At 38.1% G+C, this 20,246-nt stretch overlaps 1 protein-coding gene across 1 annotated transcript in view; it reads left to right on the forward strand.

Moving 5' to 3' along the window:
- VWA3B (von Willebrand factor A domain containing 3B) overlaps nucleotides 1–20,246 on the forward strand; it is a 250,813-nt gene that overhangs the window by 173,869 nt on the left and 56,698 nt on the right. Inside the window, exons 15-20 of the mRNA XM_053588419.1 lie at nucleotides 336–466; nucleotides 3,127–3,284; nucleotides 8,129–8,247; nucleotides 9,545–9,551; nucleotides 9,838–9,916; nucleotides 10,019–10,175. Of these exons, the coding sequence (XP_053444394.1) occupies nucleotides 336–466; nucleotides 3,127–3,284; nucleotides 8,129–8,247; nucleotides 9,545–9,551; nucleotides 9,838–9,916; nucleotides 10,019–10,175 (651 nt within the window). The remainder of the gene's footprint in view (nucleotides 1–335; nucleotides 467–3,126; nucleotides 3,285–8,128; nucleotides 8,248–9,544; nucleotides 9,552–9,837; nucleotides 9,917–10,018; nucleotides 10,176–20,246) is intronic.

The raw sequence follows: 20,246 nt of genomic DNA on the forward strand, positions 1-20,246 counted from the left end.
GTGACTGAAGGCTGATACATAGTTCTCTGAGACTAAGGGAGAAGAGTTGTAGGACAGAGGGCAGATTTACAATGGGGCACGAGGGATGGACATGTTCATCGTCTTGATTGTAATAATCTCACTGGTGTGAATGTCAAAAATTTTCAAATGGTACATTTTATTCAGTTTATTATCCATGAATTATGTATCAATGAAGCGGGCTAAAAGTAGAATAAGAACCACATGAAATTCTCTAGATTTTTCTTTTCCCGATAGAGTTTGCTTTCAGTTAGAAATGCTTTCAATTTGAACTCTTTTATACTGTCTCATAATGTATTCACTATTCACTTTGGCAGAATAAAGATCTGACTCTTTTAGTTAAGGAAATGGAGCAGGGGCAGAGTGACCTGGAGAAGGTGCAAGAACTTTATTCTGAGTCCTTGATCATGGATTGGTGGTACAACGTGGAAAAGGAAGGAGACAGCAAGTGAGTTGCCCGATCACCCTGGCCGCCCCATGGCTGGGGGCCTCTCAGACGCCCTGTTTGCTTTCCAGAAAATGTTTTGTGAGATTTCTTTCAGTGAAAAGAATCACATGGTATGATTAAGTTAGGATTCTTTTAAGCAAAGATAATTAATAATTTAATAACAACGGATTTTTTTTTAACTATCTCTACCCATTGTGGACAGCCCTCTACACCCACTCAACCCAAGCAGTGACAGGGAAGAGAGGAGCTGTGGGCGAGGAGACTGGACTCAGGGATCAGGAGGCCTGACGTCTGGACTTCACCTCACATGACCCTGGCGAGTCCCATAATGTCTTTCCACACTGCCACATTGCCACAGGGTTGTTTCCTCATCTTTAAAATCATGGTGTGGCAATGAGGTTTGGGGTAGACAATTTCTCAGGGCTGTCTACATCCAATTTTCTAGGATATTTCTAATCAGTAGTTTTTAAACAAAAATCAAAACTACCTCCCACACACAGGAAATTTGTCAAATCTTATTAAAACATTACCCAGATAGTCAAGTTATCACAGCCTACCCCATAGCAGAGAATCTTTATATTTAAAAGAATGATGGCAAACTGGGGAAAAAATTGAAAATACATTTATTAATCATAATTTCTTGTTCATAAAAATGTATTATCTTTCTAATATCAAATTAAATATTCATATGGGTTGGGGCCAGGACATGAACATGGAATCAGTAAAAAGATCAGTGTTATCATGGCCATCTTACAAGAAGATTTTACACCATATTTTTTAAGTATTTGGGAAAGAACAGATACATCTTCTAAACTCAAAAAATCTAAAAAAAAAATAAACTAAGAACCAAATAAATGAGCAGCTCTTAAGTGTAAATTATTTTCTTTAGGCTCAGCGCCTGTGGCTCAAGTGGCTAAGGCGCCAGCCACATACACCTGAGCTGGTGGGTTCAAATCCAGCCTGGGCCTGCCAAACAATAATGATGGCTGCAACCAAAAAATAGCTGGGCATTGTGGCAGGCACCTGTAGTCCCAGCTACTTGGGAGGCGGAGACAGGAGACTCACTTGAGCCCAGGAGTTGAAGGTTGCTGTGAGCTGTGATGCCACTGCACTCTACCTAGGGTGACAGCTTGAGGCTCTGTCTCAAAAAATATATATATATATTTTCTTCATACTCTCAGCCAGGACCTTAACGCTGTGAGAGCCACATTGTGAACTATTTTTCAAGTTTTCACATTACTTTTTACATTACTAAATTAAGAGGTTTTATGTTACTTTTTTATTGATGTATGTTTTAGTATTTTTTTTGAAGTTTTTATTCTATTTTGTAATAAAACACCGTGGCCCCAAGGAAAAATTTTGTTTTATTTTGTGGCAGTTGATGTGTTAACAGTCGTCTTCCCCTCATAGACTCAAACTAAAAAATCTCAGGACAAAATGACCAGCTGTTTCTCGGAAGTTGGATTGGTCTGCTGAATGTGACTATTGAATTGAGTAGTGGATGCAGTCTTGGATTTTATATTTCTTTATTAGGGGCTGGAAGGATCAGAGAAGCATTTTAATATTCCAGACATTGCGCGGTAGGTGGGCAATTTACTTAACCTGCTGAGCCCCAGTTTCTGTTTCTATAACATAGAAATAATAGCAGTCCTAGGATTGTTGGGTGGATTAAATGAAAATATACCTGTCATGTAATAAGAGCTCTGAATTTACATAAAAAGGCAGAACCTCAACCTTATAAATATCATGCTTCTGTACTTCCTTATACTTAAGAAAAGTTGATCCTCTTACTTAGCTATAGTCAACATCAAACTGCTAAGTTTCTCTCTAGGTGAAGAAAATGTTACAATCTCAAAATCTTTTTTCAAACCTTTCATTGAGTTAGAGTTATGTACCAGGAGAACTGGGATGCACAAATAGATATAAGCCTGGTCCTTTCTACCAGGGGATATACAGTGTGGACACTCACTGTGGATTGTGGAGTGGAGTGGGTGCTTCGTGGAGGTATTCGGGGGACAGCTGGTGGCAAAGAGAGGGCACGCTTTACAGTGTTGGAGCAGGGGATTTTTCCAGAAACTTTCCTGTCTGTGTTCAGAACTTCAAAGAAAGTAATGTCTGGGAAAATACGTAAGCACTTCTGGGATCCCCCCTGGCCCTATATCTTCTGTAGAATCATTTGCCACAGAAGTTTCCTTTCTCTAGCTTTTGTAAGAGCTTGCTGGTTGACACTTTGGTTATAGAAATGGCTTTCTGTATGCTTACACGTTTACAACCAGCTCTTCCTCATATTAATCCCTGCAACAGCCCTCCATGGTGGTGGTGCACAGGTGAAGTTTCCTGCATTTCAGATGAGGAAAGGGAAGAGATTTAGAGAGGACTGAGCAACTCCTCAAGGTCACATAGCCAGGAGGGACTAGACTCGTGTTGTGAGCTGTATCTTCTGACTCCATGGTTGGGCCCCAATTTACTCTTCTGCATGGAACAAGAAAAAGAAATGGCTATTTTTATATTAATCTAAATGAGGGAAGGCTCACTTCTTTAAGTTTGAAGTGTTCAACATGAAGGTAATGACTTAACTCTGCTTTCTTGATAGAAAGTTTCTTTCCCCTCCTTTTTTTTTTAACTTTTTTTTGGTCTACTTTTTATCTATATCAAAGCAGGCATCAAAAGGAAATCTGTTCTATGGTTTCAACCCCAGAAAAATGCACAAAACTTCAATCTGATGTCGAATCAATGAGAACCTGGTCCCTGAATATGTTGAAAGAACCAGGGGGCCTTTTGGATCAAAAGAGTCAGAAAAGGAAAGTCCTCCATGCAGGTATCAGTGAACAAAATGGCTTGACTCTTTACTGGTTTTGCTTTAGTGCAAGAAAATAGAACAAAACTAAACTCATATAGTATTGTTTTAAAAGCCCTAACGCTGTGTGTATTAATTAGAAGTTTTATGAAGATAATTATACATTTCACATGATCTCATGTACTTACCCTTCACCCAGTTTTTCCCAGTGGTAACCTCTACTGCAGTACTGAAGCCAGGATATGGATATTGATCTGATTCCTGGGTCCTATTCAGATTGTCCCAGTTTCACTTGTATTCATTTGCCCTTTGATAACCACATCTACTTCCCTTTAAAGCAGTGGTTCTCAACCTTCCTAATGCCGTGACCCTTTGATATAGTTCCTCATGTTGTGGTGACCCCCAACCATAAAATTATTTTTGTTCCTATTTCATAACTGTAAGTTTGCTACTGTTATGAATCATAATGTAAATATCCGATATGCGGGATGTATTTTCATCATTACAAAGGGGTCGCGACCTACCCGCAGCAGAACTGCTGCTTTAAACCCTTCCCTACAGCTAAAATCATACTAAATGGTGAACGACTGAGTTATTTCCCCGTAAGATTGAGAAAAAGGTAAGGATGTCCTCCCTCACCCCCCTTATTCAACATAGTACTGGGAGTTCTAGCCACTGCAACAATGTAGTCTATTGAACTCATTTTGCATCTTTGTAAATACCAGTTGGGTGTATTTATGTGAGTTAAATCTCTATTCTGTCTATTCCTCTGTCCAATACCACACTATCTTGAAGAAATAAAGCCAGAAGTGTGGGGAAGGATAAAAGTAATCTATCTCTATTTGCGGATAGCATATTCTCTATGTAGAAACAGCAAGAGAACTACCAAAAATAGAAATTCCTAGAATTAATACACGAGTTCAGCAACATTGTCAGTTAGTTATAGTCTCAACACACAAAATTAATTGCATTTCAGTACACTAACAATCAACCTACAGAAACTATATTAAAAACGACTTATAATTATTGCAAATAAAATAAATATATATACTTAACATTTACAAGATCTGTGTGTTGAAAATTACAAAATTCTGCCCTAAGACATTAAAGAGGATATAAATAAATGGAGAAACATACCATGTTCTCACCCAATTGATCTACATGTTTAATTTAATTCATAATAAAATCCCAGAAACATTTTTTTTTTTTGAGGCAGAGTGTCACTATGTCGCCCTCAGTAGAGTGCAGTGATGTCACAGCTCACAGCAACCTCTAACTCTTGGGCTTAAGCAATTCTCTTGCCTCAGCTCCCAAGTAGCTAGGATTATAGGCGCCTGCCACAATGCCCAGGTTTTTTTTTTTTTTTCTTTTGTTTTGGTTGTAGTTGTCGTTGTTTGGCAGGCCCTGGCTGGGTTTGAACCCGCCAGCTCCAGTGTATGTGACTGGTGCCCTAACTGCTGAGCTAGAGGTGCTGAGCCCAGACACATATTTTTTATAAACATAGATGAACACATTCTAAAATGTAGACAGAAACTTCAGGTTGAAGGATAGCTAAAATAATTTTGAAGAAAAGAACAAAGTTGAAGGAATATCTGTAGCTAATATTAAGACTTACCATGATACTCTATTAGTCAAGACAGGATGGTATGGGATAGACAGAGACATAGACAGCAGAGATTTAACTCACATAAATACACCAAACTGATTTTGACAAAGTTGCAAAATTAGTTCAACAGAATGAGAACCTTGTAATGCCTTTCAACAAATGGTGCTACAGTAGTATCTATAGGCAAAAAGAAAAAAAGGACAAAAAAGCCCTGACCTAAATCTCCATAATCTCTTATCTCCGTAATCTCCTACATCTCCTATACAAAAATGAACTCAAATGAACCACATGAAAGAGTTCTGGACTTTTACCAAATGCTTTTTCTGTAAGAATGGTAAATGATTTTTCTTCTTCAATCTATTAATAATTTAGATTAGATTACATTGATGATATTCAAATGTTGAAGCAGCCTTGTGTATTTTTAGAATATTTCCCACTTGGTCTCAGTATATACTTCTTTTATTACATTGCTAGATTCAGTTTGCTTATATTTTGTTGAGGATTTTTTTTATCAAAGTTCAAAAGCCTGTAGTTTTCTTTTTTGTTCTTTTTTAATACCATCTTTGTCCAGCTTTGGTACCAAACTGATACTGTCCTCATCAAAGGAGTTAGGAAATTGTCCTCTATTCCTGGAAGAAATTAATCTAATTCTTCTTTGAATGTTTGGTAAAATTATCATGAAACCATTTGGAACTGGAGATTTCTTTTTCAGGAGATTTTTTCATAATTATTAATAATTCAATTTTTATAGTGGTTTTATAATGGTGTTAAGGCAGTTCATATCACCCATTTCATCTTGGTTGAGTTTTGGTTGTTTGTAGTTTTGGTTGGTTATAGTTTATAAGGAATTAATATGTCCATTCTTTCCTAATTTGTTAAATTTATGAGGACAAAAATTGCTTGTTGTATTTCTTTATTACTTTTTTTAATTAAATCATAGCTGTGTATGTTATATTTCTTTATTACTTTTTTAATGGCTGCAAGATCTTTAGTGATATCCCCTATGTTTTATAAGTTTTATTTTCCATTTGTTCAGTTGTTTCGAGAGAATTTGTAGTTAATGGTTGAAGCATTTTTATGGTCAGCTTTAAAATCCTTGCCAGGTAACTTCAACTTCTAATACATTTTGGTGTTGGCACCATTTCATTTTTTCTCATTAAAGATGTAATTTTCTTGGTTCTTTATGTGACGGGTGCTTTTTGATAGTGTCTGGACATTTTGTTTATAATCTTAGGGTCTCTGGAGCCTCTTTAAATCTTTTTTTAGGACACAGTCACCCTGTTTAAATTTAGCATATGGGCCTTGACCTGTTTTTGTGGGCTGTGGTTCCAGTGGCAATTATTTTGGTGCTTGTTTTTGTGGGTTACCTGGGACTCCTACTGGTCATTACTGGTACTACTTGTGCTGGAAAGGGTCTCCTCAGGCCAGGATATTAGGTGTCTTGCAGGTGTGAGATCGTTGTGGTGACCTCTCCCACTGCTGTTTCTGGGTCTCTGGATAGGGGAGGATAACCTTTAAATCCCAGGGACCAATAGACTTCCTGGAATAGCGACTTCCGGAAGCTTATTCTCTCTCACATGATCTGTCTACTTGCTCCTGGTATCTCTGAACAAGGAGCAGTGTCTTGGACCCATGGTGAGAAACAGGCTTCTCATACTGGCCACTTGTTTGGTGGCATCCCTTCAGTCTGACCTGCCTACCTACCCCAGTGAACCCGAGTCTTATGAGGTAGCTACTTGCTAGCATTTTAATGGCCTATTGTCACTTCTACCATTTCATTTAGATTTGGGGTCCTTGGTATTGAAAGTAATCATGCTGGACTTTTATTTCACTTTATACTCAATTTATTTCACAGTTTTCACCAAAACTTTTCACTTTTGATGTAAAAAAAAATGATGAAATGTGATGAATGACCAGTAATGCAGAGGCTAGGGTGGAGTTAAATACTTGGATCCATTGCCAAACAAACATGTTTTCATTCAGTATTTATAGCATTTGAGAATAGAATAGTTTTTGTGTTTGGGGACTTTGGAAGCTAAATTTCAGTTTCATATGGCACACAGAGAATCTGGTTATTTTCATCTAGAAATTTTGGTCAAGGTAGCCTGCCAGTGTGGTCAATGGCAGGAGCTTAGCTCTCCTATATGGGTCATTTATCTCTTTTTCTCACAAACACAGTCCCAAAGAAAGAGATCTTTCTCAACTCCTGGTTACAGAGGCAACCAAGACAGGGCTCACCCTTTTGTGAGCCACAAAAGCACACTCTCACCTCCATGCATGGAGACCACTAGTATCACTTTTCTGTTTAAAAGACAGATAATATAAGTAAATAAATAAATAAATAAATAAATGACAGATTTTATTTAAATAAATAAAAGACAAATAATTTGCAGATGCTTAGCTAATCTTCAACTATCCTATTTCTTATAGGAGAGGGTGAATTCCCTCTCAATGAATATTTGAACATGTCTCATTCACGAATGCTGACATAAAGCCTAGGTACTTGTGCTGCTAAATTGTGAAGTACAGAATACATTTACAATTAGTGTGGTTTATATTGTCTAAAATGAAAAGTAACCAAGTTGATTTGACACAGCCTCATTGTCCTCTAAAGCATAAAGATCAGTATTTGATAAGTATCACTTGCTAGGAGAAGGGATCCAACAGAAGGTAGAAAATTAGGTAGATAAAGGTCTGGATAACAACTGTGGTAGGTAGAATTTCTAGAATGGCTTGCCAAAGATGTATTGGCCTAAATCCTGCAACCTTTGAATATGTTGAGACTCTCATAACCATGTTATATTGACCTTTAAGACAAGGTTGGCTAGGTGGGTCCAGTGTAATCACATGAGCCCTTATAAGTAGGAGCTTTATCCAGTTGGTAGTAGAAGAGAAAAAGAGATTTGAACCATGAGAGGAATTCAGTACACCATTGCTGGCTTGAAGATGGGGGAGTCACATGAAAAGAAATGTGGGTGCCTTAAGGAGCTGAGAGAGGGCCATGGGCTACAGCCAAAAAGGAAATAGGGATCTCAGTCCTACAACTGCAAGGAACTGAATTCTGCCAATGACCTGAATGAGCTTGGAAGCAGATTTCTCTCCAAAAGACATGCAGTTTGAATTCAGATAAAGGGGGAAAGCTACTATGGCAGCCTTCAGTTTGTGGCAGGACTATGCTCTGAGGGTTGGGAAAAAATGTATCTAATGAAGTATCTCCTATCTAGAGTTCTTTTTACTTCTTTTCCCATGATACCAACAGAGTCAACTAAAACCAGCTTTCTCAGAAGCCAGATGTCCATCCTCAAGAGCTTAACATGCAGTGAAAGGAAGGATGGCAGCTGGAACACTGCTTCAAGTGACACAGGCAAGTCAGAGAGGGTCTCTGTCCCAGGAAGCCCAGCCGGTCTCCTTTCACCCAAGGGACTCCTAAGGGTGTAGATACATTTGGGAAAAGCAAATCATATTTTAACTGGGCCCAGATTACTTCCTATTTAAAAGAATCCCTTATAAGTCAAGTCTACCTGCTTTAGGAACTGGAATTTCTTAGGGCTAGACTTGTACTTATAGTGCTTGAGTGTTTAATGTACACGTGAATCATGTAAGTAACTACGGTGCTAGTGGTAATACTTGCTGTGACTCCACGGTTTGAATTTGAAACATTAATACTTGATAGTTGGTTTATTTCATTCCCTTCCTTCATGGGATACCATCCAATGAACCCCTCTTTGGCCTAAATTGTCAGCCTTTGGGGAGCTAAATATGAGGAAAATATGATTTTTCTACTCCATTTTCATTATTATTGATAAACATATTCTTTTTAAAATATTAATTTTTTTTTATTGTTGGAGATTCATTGAGGGTACAATAAGCCAGGTTACACTGATTGCATTTGTTAGGTAAAGTTCCTCTTGCAATCATGTCTTGCCCCCAGAAGCTTTTTCCCTAGGTTTCCCTATATTTCAAATAGTTGCTAAATTCCACATGTTCACAGTTCCCTGGCACCTGAGGTGATGAATGTACCTTAGGTAGCAAGCACCTAAGTGACAGTACACCTGTTATTACTCAGTCATCATGTAATCAAACTCTGTTTTCATTAATGCTGATCTGTATGATGTCTTTTCCCAGTTTCAATTATCCTATCACATTTCTATAGGAAAATGCACAGTCTGCTATATGCACAGTCTCTAAGGGGCTTATCAAATGATGATTAGAACATGATTTCTTAGTTATTTCACTATCTCACATACTCCTTCTTGACACTACGCATTCAAAAAGGTAACATTCCTAATCGTTTATAAATTCAGGTTTATATAAAGATGTAAATTTAAACTCCAGAATATGAATTAGAAAATTTGAACTTACAACTGAACACCACCTAACAAGACTTTTGGTTTTCTACATAGAGTTAAAGAACCACAATAGTTGATCATGGTTCTACCGCATAATTTGGGGGTGTCTAATAGGTCAACATTGAATAATCATAAGTTGATAGTGTTCTCATTGAACATTTTAGGTTGTATGGTGGCTCACACCTGTAACCCCAGCACTTTGGGAGTCTAAAGTAGGAGGATCTCTTGAGGCCAGGAATTTGAGACTAGCCTAGGCAACATAGTAGAGGCCTGTCTCTTAAAAAACAAATAAATAAATTGTAAAGGTGAGTTTTCTGGAGAGTGAGAAGATGAGTATATCTGATTCTTCAGTAGAGATCTCAGTGGATGTTGGATGATGTAGATAAGCATAACAATGGTAGTGCTGGATTTACCTAAGCTTTGACCTTTAGTGGGAATTGCAAAGGAATTTTGCCTGAGAATCCATTCTGACAGATTAGGATAAGTTCTCTGAAATATGGTCCATTTATTAGCCCTCAGGCACAGCTGAGCTGAGACAACTGTGATCCTTTTGCATTTTGATATGAATGCCATATATGAGGAAAATATGTAACTGTTATTTCCCCTTCCACAGAAGGAGGCATCTTGCTAACAGATGAGTGTCTCAATGACAAATCATCAGAAAAACTTACTCAAGATGGAAGCCAAGTTTATGATGAGTGAGTGCTTGAATTTTATGAGTGCTTGAATTTTATGAGAACAGTTTTTTCTGTTACCCACCAAGTTGTAAGTTTTAAAACACGACAGTCTTGTGTTCTTAGTATTTCAGATACCTCTTCAGAAAACTGGCTCAACACCTATGGCTTGGTTGCCAAGAAACTGACCATTATGGATGCCTTGTCAGTGGCTTCAGTCCCCCACACCTCGACCTACATCCCCGTTCTGGAGAAGCACATTGTTTCTAAAGTCTTTGATGAGGTGAACTGTCCATGTCTCCCTGCTTGAATTATCTTTCATTTTCTGCCCAACTACAAAGTAGTCCACTTAAATTTCTTATATGGGTGTAGCAGAAATGTATTGTAGCCATGGGGATAAAAATATTTGTAAAGGCAGTTAAAAAGAGACAGAAAGGATAGCTCTTAAGAATTTTTTTTTTTTAAGATGAGAGAAAATTGGCCTTTGTTGCCTTGTCAGTTTATGGCTTTTTGCTGATGGGTGGAAATACGGAGTTGCAGAAGTGTTCAAAAACTCTCTGGGTCAGAGTAACAAGTGAATATTATCCACGATGAAAGACAGGGAGAACTGTGACAGAGTATGTCCTTCCTTTGCTTACCTTTTCTTCCTAAATTGAGCAGCATCTTCCCCAACATAAAAGCCTCCTAAGGGAAAAGTGAGAGAGAGAGAGAAGAGAGAGAGGAACAGACAAACAGAGAAAGAAAGAGAGAAAAGAGACAGTGTTAGTAAGAGAACCATCAGAGGCCACTAGTCAGGCCCAAGAAGAGAAAAAGAGCTTCCAGGCACGGTGGAGTTAAATGTAGAGTAAGGCCAAGTAAGTACTGAACAGCTTACACTGAATTTGGCCACTCTGAGGTCCTTCTCACAAGTCCAGTGGAACAACCAGGCTGCTTTGGGATAAGGAACACCAAAGAGATGAGAGCACAAACATTGAACCCCACTGCTTCTTGGCAAATATGACTGCAACGAATACTTTAAATAGCAACATACAAGGCTTTATAGTCACTAAGTGGAAATAATATACTTAAAAGTTCCTTTCTCATGCTAAAATATTTGCAGAGGAAATAATGCAATGTTTGCAGTTTGCTTCAACATAAATTGGATGATGGGAGGAGTAGATGGAGGTGAGAAGCAGCTGAAACAGATTGGCCATGAGTTGATAATTATTAAATTTGGACAAATAGAATGTTGAAAAGGGAGGCTCATTCTACTCTTCTTTCTGCTTTTTTATATACAGTAGAACCTCCATAGTTGACCACTTCCCTGCCTTGACCACCTCCTTAAGTTGACCTAATTTTCATAGAGTGGACGTGCACCACATGTACAATTCAGTATAACAGGCCTAGTTCCTTCTGTTGATGATCTCTGTATGTTGACCAATTTGTTACAGTCCTTTGGGTGGTCAACTTATAGAGGTTCTACTGTATTTGAAATTTCCCTTAAGAAGAAGTTGAAAAAAATCAAAGGAAGGCTAGCTTTAAAAAAAAAAAAGAAAGAAAGAAAAAACCTTATCTAACTGGCCTTGAAATAGCCGAGATTTGATGTATATGGAAGAAGCAGATAAATTGATGAAACTTTTTTCTATTAATCATATTTTAAGAATTATAACCCACGGAGGCTGACATCCTTCCTGTCATAACAAACCAGGGACTCTTACTCTGAAGGCTGTATGTTTATTATCCTTTAGGCTGGTTCCTGGCTACTTTCCCTCAAGATAAGCAGACCTGTTTTGACCCTCATGATTGGCAGATTCAATTTAGACCTCCAGTGAACTCTAACCTGATAAGTCAGATATCAACTTATCACTTGAACCTGACTTTCTCCAGAAGCAACAGAGAGAAAGTGAACACTGATTTATTTTTTGTAGGAAGTACGGTGACAGCTTATTCATATTGTGCACATTTATTATTTTAATATTCTTGAATTTCATTTGGAACAAAATATATTTAGTGAACTCTCCCTGGAGATAGAATTTTCTTGGAATTGTCATGCTTCTTTCTAAACCTCCCAGCAACTTGAAATGCATTGAAAAGTAAATTTCTAAAAAAAAGTATAGTAGGGAAGCATAAATCTAAAATCCAGGGAAGAAACCATATTTATAGAGTGGATACATAAAAATGTTATTTTGCATAAAAACATAGGTAAAATGAACACAGATCTCAGAAAAAGATCTGTAACATATATGACAGACAAAAAGGGTCGTAAGAGTAATAGGGGGTGTATCAGTATAAATCAGTGTTCAGTGTACAAACACACTTTCATACTGTAATGGATAGGGGAATAAGAAAGTATGATAGATACCTCAGTGGAACATCTAGGTGAAAAAAAAAAAAAAAAAAAAACAGGCTGGGCATGGTGCTCCCACCTGTAATGCTAGTACTCTGGGAGGCTGAGGTGGGTGCCTGAGCTCACGAGTTTGAGACCAGCTTGAGCCAGAGCAAGACCTTGTCTCTAAAAATAACTGGGCATTGTAGCAAGTGCCTGTAGTCCCAGCTACTTGGGAGGCTGAGGCAAGAGAATTGCAAGTTTGAGGTTGCTGTGATCTATTATGGCACTGCGCTCTACCAAGGGTGACAAAGTGAAAAAAAAAAAGGAAAAAAAAGAAAAACAGTCAAAGCCACATATAAAAAGATTTAACTTTATTGGTAACCAAATATAAGCATTCTGAAAAAATACAAATTGAAAATCAATTAGACACCTCCTCTGCCATCAAATTGGTAAGGTTGAAAATTAGTAAACAATGATAGGATAAAATGGGTGCTTTTACATCCTGCTAGTGAGAGAATAAATTGGTGTGACCTTAGTGAAATATGTTAGAGCTTACGTTTACCCCAATAAATCTATATATTATCAGGAATCTATATAAGGGAATAATCAGATATACTGACAAATATATGCCGAGAATAATTACTTCTCCCTTGCATCTAATAATGAAGAACTGCAAACAGCCTAAATATCTAATAGTACATTCATATAATGGAATTTCATACATTTATTAGATATCACATTTCTGAAGAACTAGTAATGACATGAGGAAAAGCCCTCGGTATCACGCTAAATGAAGAAACCAGAGTATAAAAGTCCATATATAGTATGTTAGCAATTTGGTTACATGTATGTATTATATAGACACAGCACTTTCTCCCTCCTTCCTTCCTTTTTTCTTTTTACCAAAATGTTAACAGTTTAACTGGGTGGTGAGATTGTTAGAGAAGCTTGTTCTTTATTTTTATAATGTTTTTGTTCTTTATTTATATAATTTTTGGTTTTTATTATAGTGCTTTTAACTCTGAACATATATTAATTATGTACAGAAAAAGGTTAATAAAAAGACCTTAAAGCAAATGATAAAATGATATAAACATAAAGAGAACTTAATTTTTAATTGATTGTTTTATTTTTATTAAGTAATGAATATATTCTCAGCAGATGAGGTTTAAACCATTCTGAAGTCTTTAGAGGAAAATGTAGAATCTTTTTTAAATTTATTTTTATTTTTATTTTTTTTGTAGAGACAGAGTCTCACTGTATCGCCCTCAGTAGAGTGCCGTGGAGTCACACAGCTCACAGCAACTTCCAACTCCTGGGCTTAGGCAATTCTCTTGCCTCAGCCTCACGAGTAGCTGGGACTGCAGGCGCCCGCCACAATGCCCAGCTATTTTTGTTGTTGTTGTTGCAGTTTGGCCTGGGCCAGGTTTGAACCCACCACCCTCAGTATATGGGGCCGGCGCCCTACCCACTGAGCTACAAGAGCCACCCGAAAATGTGGAATCTTTCCTCACAATCATTCCCATCCATGGAGGAAACATTTTGAATAGTTTGGTAAATTTCCTTCCAATCCTTTTTCTACATGTGCATATGTATATAGGTGTATACATAACATATACTGAGGGTGCCAAAAAATGTATGCACATTTTAAGAAAGGAAACAACTGTATTAAAATTGTAATATTCAATATCTACCAATAACGTTTGTTATATTGTAGCTTGTATCTCTTGTAATTGCAGAAGTCAAATGTGACTTGAGTATTACAAATTTAATATAGTTTTTTCCTTTCTTTAAATGTGCGTACATTTTTGGCACCTTCTGTATTTATACATATATACGTAGTGATTTTATAAATGTAAATAAAGCAATACCATATGGATTTTCTATTTTATCTTTTAAAAATTATGTCATAAGGCCAGGCGTGGTGGCACACTCTTATAATCCTAGCACTTTGGAAGGCCAAGGCAGGAGGATTTCTCAAACCCAGAAGTTTGAGACCAGACTGAGCAACATAATGAGACCCCATTTCTTTAAAAAAAAAAAAAAATTAGCCAGGCATAGTGGTGTTTTCTTGTAGTCCCACTTTCTCAGGAGGCCTAGATGGGAGTATCGCTTGAACCCAGGAGTTTGAGGCTACAATAAGCTATGACTATGTCATTGCACTCCAGGCTAGGTGACTCTTTAAAAAGACTCTGTCTCAAAAAAAAAAAAAAAAAAAAAGATAAAAGGAAAACAACCAACATTATATCTTGGGGACTTTCCACATGAGTAGATGTTGGTCTATCTTATCCTCATTAGCTACAAGGTTCTTCCCCATTATTGGTGGATATTTACACTGTATTCTTCCTAACCCTATTAAAAATAATCCTGTAGGCTCGGCGCCTGTGGCTCAAGCAGCTAAGGTGCCAGCCACATACACCTGAGCTGGCGGGTTCGAATTCAGCCTGGGCCTGCCAAACAACAATGATTCCTGCAACCAAAAAATAGCCGACCGCTGTGGTGGGCGACTGTAGTCCCAGCTACTTGGGAGGCAGAGGCAGGAGAATCGCTTGAGCCCAGGAGTTTGAGGTTGCTGTGAGCTGTGATGCCATGGCACTCTACCTAGGGTGACAGCTTGAGGCTCTGTCTTAAAAAAAATAATAATCCTGTAACATTTCACTGTACATAGAATTTTGGGGCACATATACAACTCTGTCTTTGGGGTAGATTACTTCAAGTGGGATTGCTGTAACCAAAGAATATGTACAGTTTAAATTTTGATAGATAAATTCAAATCATCCTCCAAATGCATTTTACATTTCCACTAGTTTGTATCCCCACAGTGTACACAAATGGCCTTTTCCTAAGAGGAACTCTATATAATACTTGGTAATCATTAGTCCCATGAGTGTAGAAATGTTTTGAAAACCCTGATATGCACTTGTGAAATCCTGATTCAACTTGTCCTTTCCTATGCTGATGAAGTAAACTCAGCATTTCAGTCCCGCGTTCAGAAATTTGCTCTCCGTACCTGTACTCTGGCAAAAATGCTATTCCTACTCTGAGGTTGTCATAGGATTAAAAAAAGAATACAGGGAGGTGCCTGTAGCTCAGTGAGTAGGGTGCCAGCTCCACATCCCGAGGGTGGCAGGTTCGAACCCGGCCCTGGCCAAACTGCAGCAACAACAACAAAATAGCCAGGTGTTGTGGCGGGTGCCTGTAGTCCCAACTACTCGGGAAGCTGAGGCAAGAGCATCGCCTAAACCCAGGAGTTGGAGGTTGCTGTGAGCTGTGACATCACAGCACTCTACCCAGGGTGACCAAGTGAGACTCTGTCTCTTAAAAAAAAAAAAAAAAAGCATATAATGGACAGCACTTGGCAGATCCTTCATAGATGTTGGCTTTCATCATAAAAATATTCAAAAAATACATGCCCACTGTGTGGCTGTACTGGACTGTAGACAACAGTGCTAACTACAGGTAGGAGACGAGAATATTCTCCCGAAGAACAGGACCCTCACTACTTGTCCTCTCATCGTTTTTCCTGCTTGTAAATCCAGACTGGCCTCTGAAGACTCACTCTTGACAGCCAATATTCCTACCCAGCACAACTTAGACAATCTCATGAAAAAAATAACAATACAAATAAGAGGCTTTCTAATTAAACAGGAGGAGTGGGAAGTGCTGTGTGACGATGCCGCAGAGGCCCCCACCCAAGTTTCAGTTCTCAGAGAAGGGGTGGGAGGTTATAAAGGCAAAGAGATGGGGAAGAGGGTCCCTGGAAGTGGGAGAGGTGTGGGGAGGCCCAAGGGGCGGAGGCAGTTTGTCATTCCAGAGGAAGTTTATTTAGTGTGACTGGAGAAGACCATAAAGCTGGTGCAGGAAGATCCTCAATTGACTTAAGGATTTTGAACTGCATCCTGAGGGAAATGAAAGGGATTTTAGCAGAAGAGAGAGAAAATTAATTTGGCACTTTGGTCGTTATGCAGAGAATAGTTGGAGGGAGAGGTGCGAGGCTGGGAAGACGGGTCCAGTCAAGAGGAAGGTATCTGGGCCCAGTCACCACGCTGGGGACAGCCCCCACGTCTATTTATAAAGTCAAGTCAACAGGACCAGATGACATGGGGATCAGAGAGAGAAAAAATGTCAAGAGTGATTCTCCAGAGTCCAGCCCAGATTAACAAAAAGGAAAAACAATGAGAGGGCAAGGAGTGAGGGTCCTGTTCTTCAGGAGAATATTCTAGTCTCCTGCCTCTAGAAAGCAAAGCCAAGGGCAGGGGATGAACCATTCTCAATTGCATTTCCTGGGCACTTGGATTATACTTGGTGCCTTTTGTGGCACTGTAAATTCTCATTGTGAGAATAAAGGAGGGTAAGTGGGCACTGCCCTCTTTTATTAATAGTAAGAGCAAGAATTGTGATGACAGAAATATGTTGCAATAAATTCCGATTACACCTTCAAAGCACATTTGTATCTTTTATTTTCTAATATTTTTTTGACTGGAAGAGACCTTCAGCTATAGATGGAAAGAATAAAAAACCAATAATCTAGACTACCTCCCACTTGATGGGATGAATAGCTTTTTGAGATTTGGATCTAATAGAGCTACAAAGGAAACGTGTTTGATTCTTACCTCACTTCACTGAGAATTTTTAATTGACTCTTCCTCCCGTGTTCTCTTTGTGGCCACATCTGTCTGTGAAGCAGTGTTTGGCTTTGTCCCTAGCTCTTTGTTTTATTCATGACTTACGTATGGACTCTTTCATCTTCTGGAACATAATGCTGTTTTGGGTCTCAGTGTTTCCTGGACCAGCATCAAATCTGTCACCTTGGAAATGAAGTATTGAGCAAGGAGGTTGCCCTAGCAACTCTTCATTACAAGATGCGAAATGGACCAGATAATTTTATCTTAGCTCTTTCAAAAAGATTAATTCATCACCAAGTCACATACAGAATAAAACTGCATTAGCTATTTGATGGACCTGGAATATTTTTTATTAATATTAAATCATAGCTGTGTACATTAATGCAATCATGGGGCACCGTACACTGGTTTTATAAACAGTTTGACACATTTTCATCACACTGGTTAACATAGCCTTCCTGGCATTTTCTTAGTTATTGTGTTAAAACAATTATATTCTACATTTACTAAGTTTCACATGTACCCTTGTAAGATGCACTGCAGGTGTAATCCCACCAATCACCGTCCCTCCGCCCATCTTCCACCCTCCCCCCGCCCCCCATTCCCCATACTCTTAGGTTGTAACTGGGTTATAGCTTTCATATGAAAGCCATTAAATTAGTTTCATAGTAGGGCTGAGTACATTGGATACTTTTTCTTCCATTCTTGAGATACTTTACTAAGAAGAATATGTTCCAGCTCCATCCATGTAAACATGAAAGAGGTAAAGTCTCCATCTTTCTTTAAGGCTGCGTAGTATTCATGATGTACATACACCACAGTTTATTAATATGTTCGTGGATCAATGGGCACTTGGGCTTTTTCCATGACTTAGCAATTGTGAATTGGGCTGCAATGAACATTCTGGTGCAAATATCTTTGTTATAATGTGATTTTTGGTCTTCTGGGTATATACCTAGTAGAGGAATTATAGGATTGAATGGCAGATCTATTTTTAGATCTCTAAGTGTTCTCCAAACATCTTTCCAAAAGGAATGTATTAATTTGCATTCCCACCAGCAGTGTAGAAGTGTTCCCTTTTCTTGGAGCTGGAATTTAAAGCTCTTTATTGCCAATTGCTTTGAAAAAAAAAAATGGAACAATTTGGGAAGATTAGTCTGCATCATTGGAGATTCTACCTCATCATCTGTCATCACCATCATTATCATAATGTCTTTGCATCCCATCAAGGCATCCTGCTTTGTCCTTCTCTGGGTTCTGCACATAGCTTTGTGGTCAGACATCCTGGATTTGTACCCCCGCTGTGTTATTTACTCCTGAAGGGCCATGGCAAGGTCCTTAATCTTGTATGCAATGAATTCTTATCATGTACTAGGTTCTGAACGAAGCATTTGATATCATCAAAGTATCTCATCTAAAACTTAGAGCAACATGAGATGTGGCTGTTCATTTCTTCACTTAGCTAACAAGGAACATTAGGTTCCAAAAGGGGACAGTGTCAAAATCGTGACATTTTACTGCTTTCAAATATAGTAGCATTGAACATAACAAAACTGTATATTAATACAAAAACTTTTTTCAATTTAAAATGACCATTATCACAAAAGCTACATATGTATATTTGTTGTATAAAAAAAATTAAAAGATCTAGATTAGTGAAAAAGAAAGAAGCAAAGTTATAACCTACCACAGATGAGTCATTTGATGGTTATTTGGCTAAACCCTTTACTACATGTTATGTATATGGCCTTTATATATTGTTTATATAGCCTTTACTCATTTTATTACCAAAATAAACTCAAACTGAGCACATTGTCTTGTACCTGCATTTTTACTCAACCATGAACATCATTCCATGCCAGCATGTTCTCATCTTCTATACCAATTAAAATGGTAATGAACATTTAAATTGAAACTTAAATCAACAATATTTTATTGTATAGATGTGTAGACTGAGAAATGTGAGAGGTAATCTACACTATAGTAACTATTTTCGTAAATTTATGAATGAGCTTTTCGACAAGCCACTTGGCCAATTAATTTGGCTCTGCCTCCCTTTTGTTCTGGGGAGCCAGCAGATGTTGCAGTTTGAAAAGCAGATGTGTAAGCTTCAGCACTCAGCCACTGCACAGCTTCAGCATCTGCACAGCGGCTACATCTTTATTCAAAGATGCATCCACGTGCGGTTTGCACAGAATTTCCTTTACCTGTGCCCAATCAGAACCTCTCCTTGGCCAATTTCTGGGATATTTATTAGAAGAACTGATTTAGTTGAAAAACAGTGAAGTTGGTGAATTCAGTCTGGGCTGAACAATAAAGATAGAATCAGCAGTTTCACACTACTTTCAAGCACAGCTGGAATGCTGTCAGGTCGTAGTACACCTGTTCACTGGAACAATTAATAGCTGTGTGTACAGTTCTATATTCTACTTTCGTCACTTAGCATACACTGTGAACATTTTTTCTTTCCTGCTTTTGGATGAATTTTAATGGTGGCACTAATATTTAGTAATATGAATTACTGCAGTCAATGTATTCCTCCCATCATGGAGAAGCTTATTTGGAATTTTAAAAGTGCTCATTTTACTATCCCTTGGAGTAGTAATAGTAAAAACAACCCATCCCCCCGAACCTCCCGCCAGTTGCTATGTGAAAGGTATTTTGTTTTCATTTTCAATTCTTTTACCATTTATGAAGTTTTCTGTATAAACTAAATATACCTCTTAAAATCTTTTCCACATCATTAATATTCTTACCAAATGACGCTTAAAAAACAGCAAAGTTATACTTCACCTCGTGCATCAATTACCAAGAATTCAAATCTGGTGGAATCTAAGCTTAATTATATTTTTTGAATCTCAGCCATTATTTTAATGTACATAGAGTTTTAATCTTTCATGTACTCAATAAATGGTTACTTTGTACATGCATTGTGCTAGAAACTAGTGTTTTCATTTTGTTTGTGTTTATCTTTGTTTTTCTTCCTCCCCTTGCTCAGAAACTAGTATTTTCAAAGGGAATAAGGAACTCCAGAGGCTGGTGGAAAGGGAGCTATAGAGGAAAAGTTGCCCTTAAGTATATTTGTCCACAGAGGAGCTGAATGAGAAACACGTAGAGACTGCCCAGTGCCTGGAGAGAGCAATTAGACATTCTGTTATTGTTACTGATAAGCTCTTCTGGAGGGATATTTCGTCTAACAGTGAGAAAAATTCTAACTGAATCAGCCCACATTGGCCTGTCCATGAATTCCAGCAATTTATGTGGACTTTATGGTCAGTGGTTCGCTCTCTGTTTCTCTCTCTCCCCCACTCTCTTCCCGCACCCCTTTCTTTCTCCCTATTCTTTCCTTCCCTATTTCTCTCCTAGTGAAAATCTTGGCCCAGAGTGTGATTATTAATGTCAGTTTACCAAACTTCTAGGT

This window comes from Nycticebus coucang, chromosome 4, assembly GCF_027406575.1.
Source record: "Nycticebus coucang isolate mNycCou1 chromosome 4, mNycCou1.pri, whole genome shotgun sequence".
Classification (NCBI taxonomy): domain Eukaryota; kingdom Metazoa; phylum Chordata; class Mammalia; order Primates; family Lorisidae; genus Nycticebus; species Nycticebus coucang.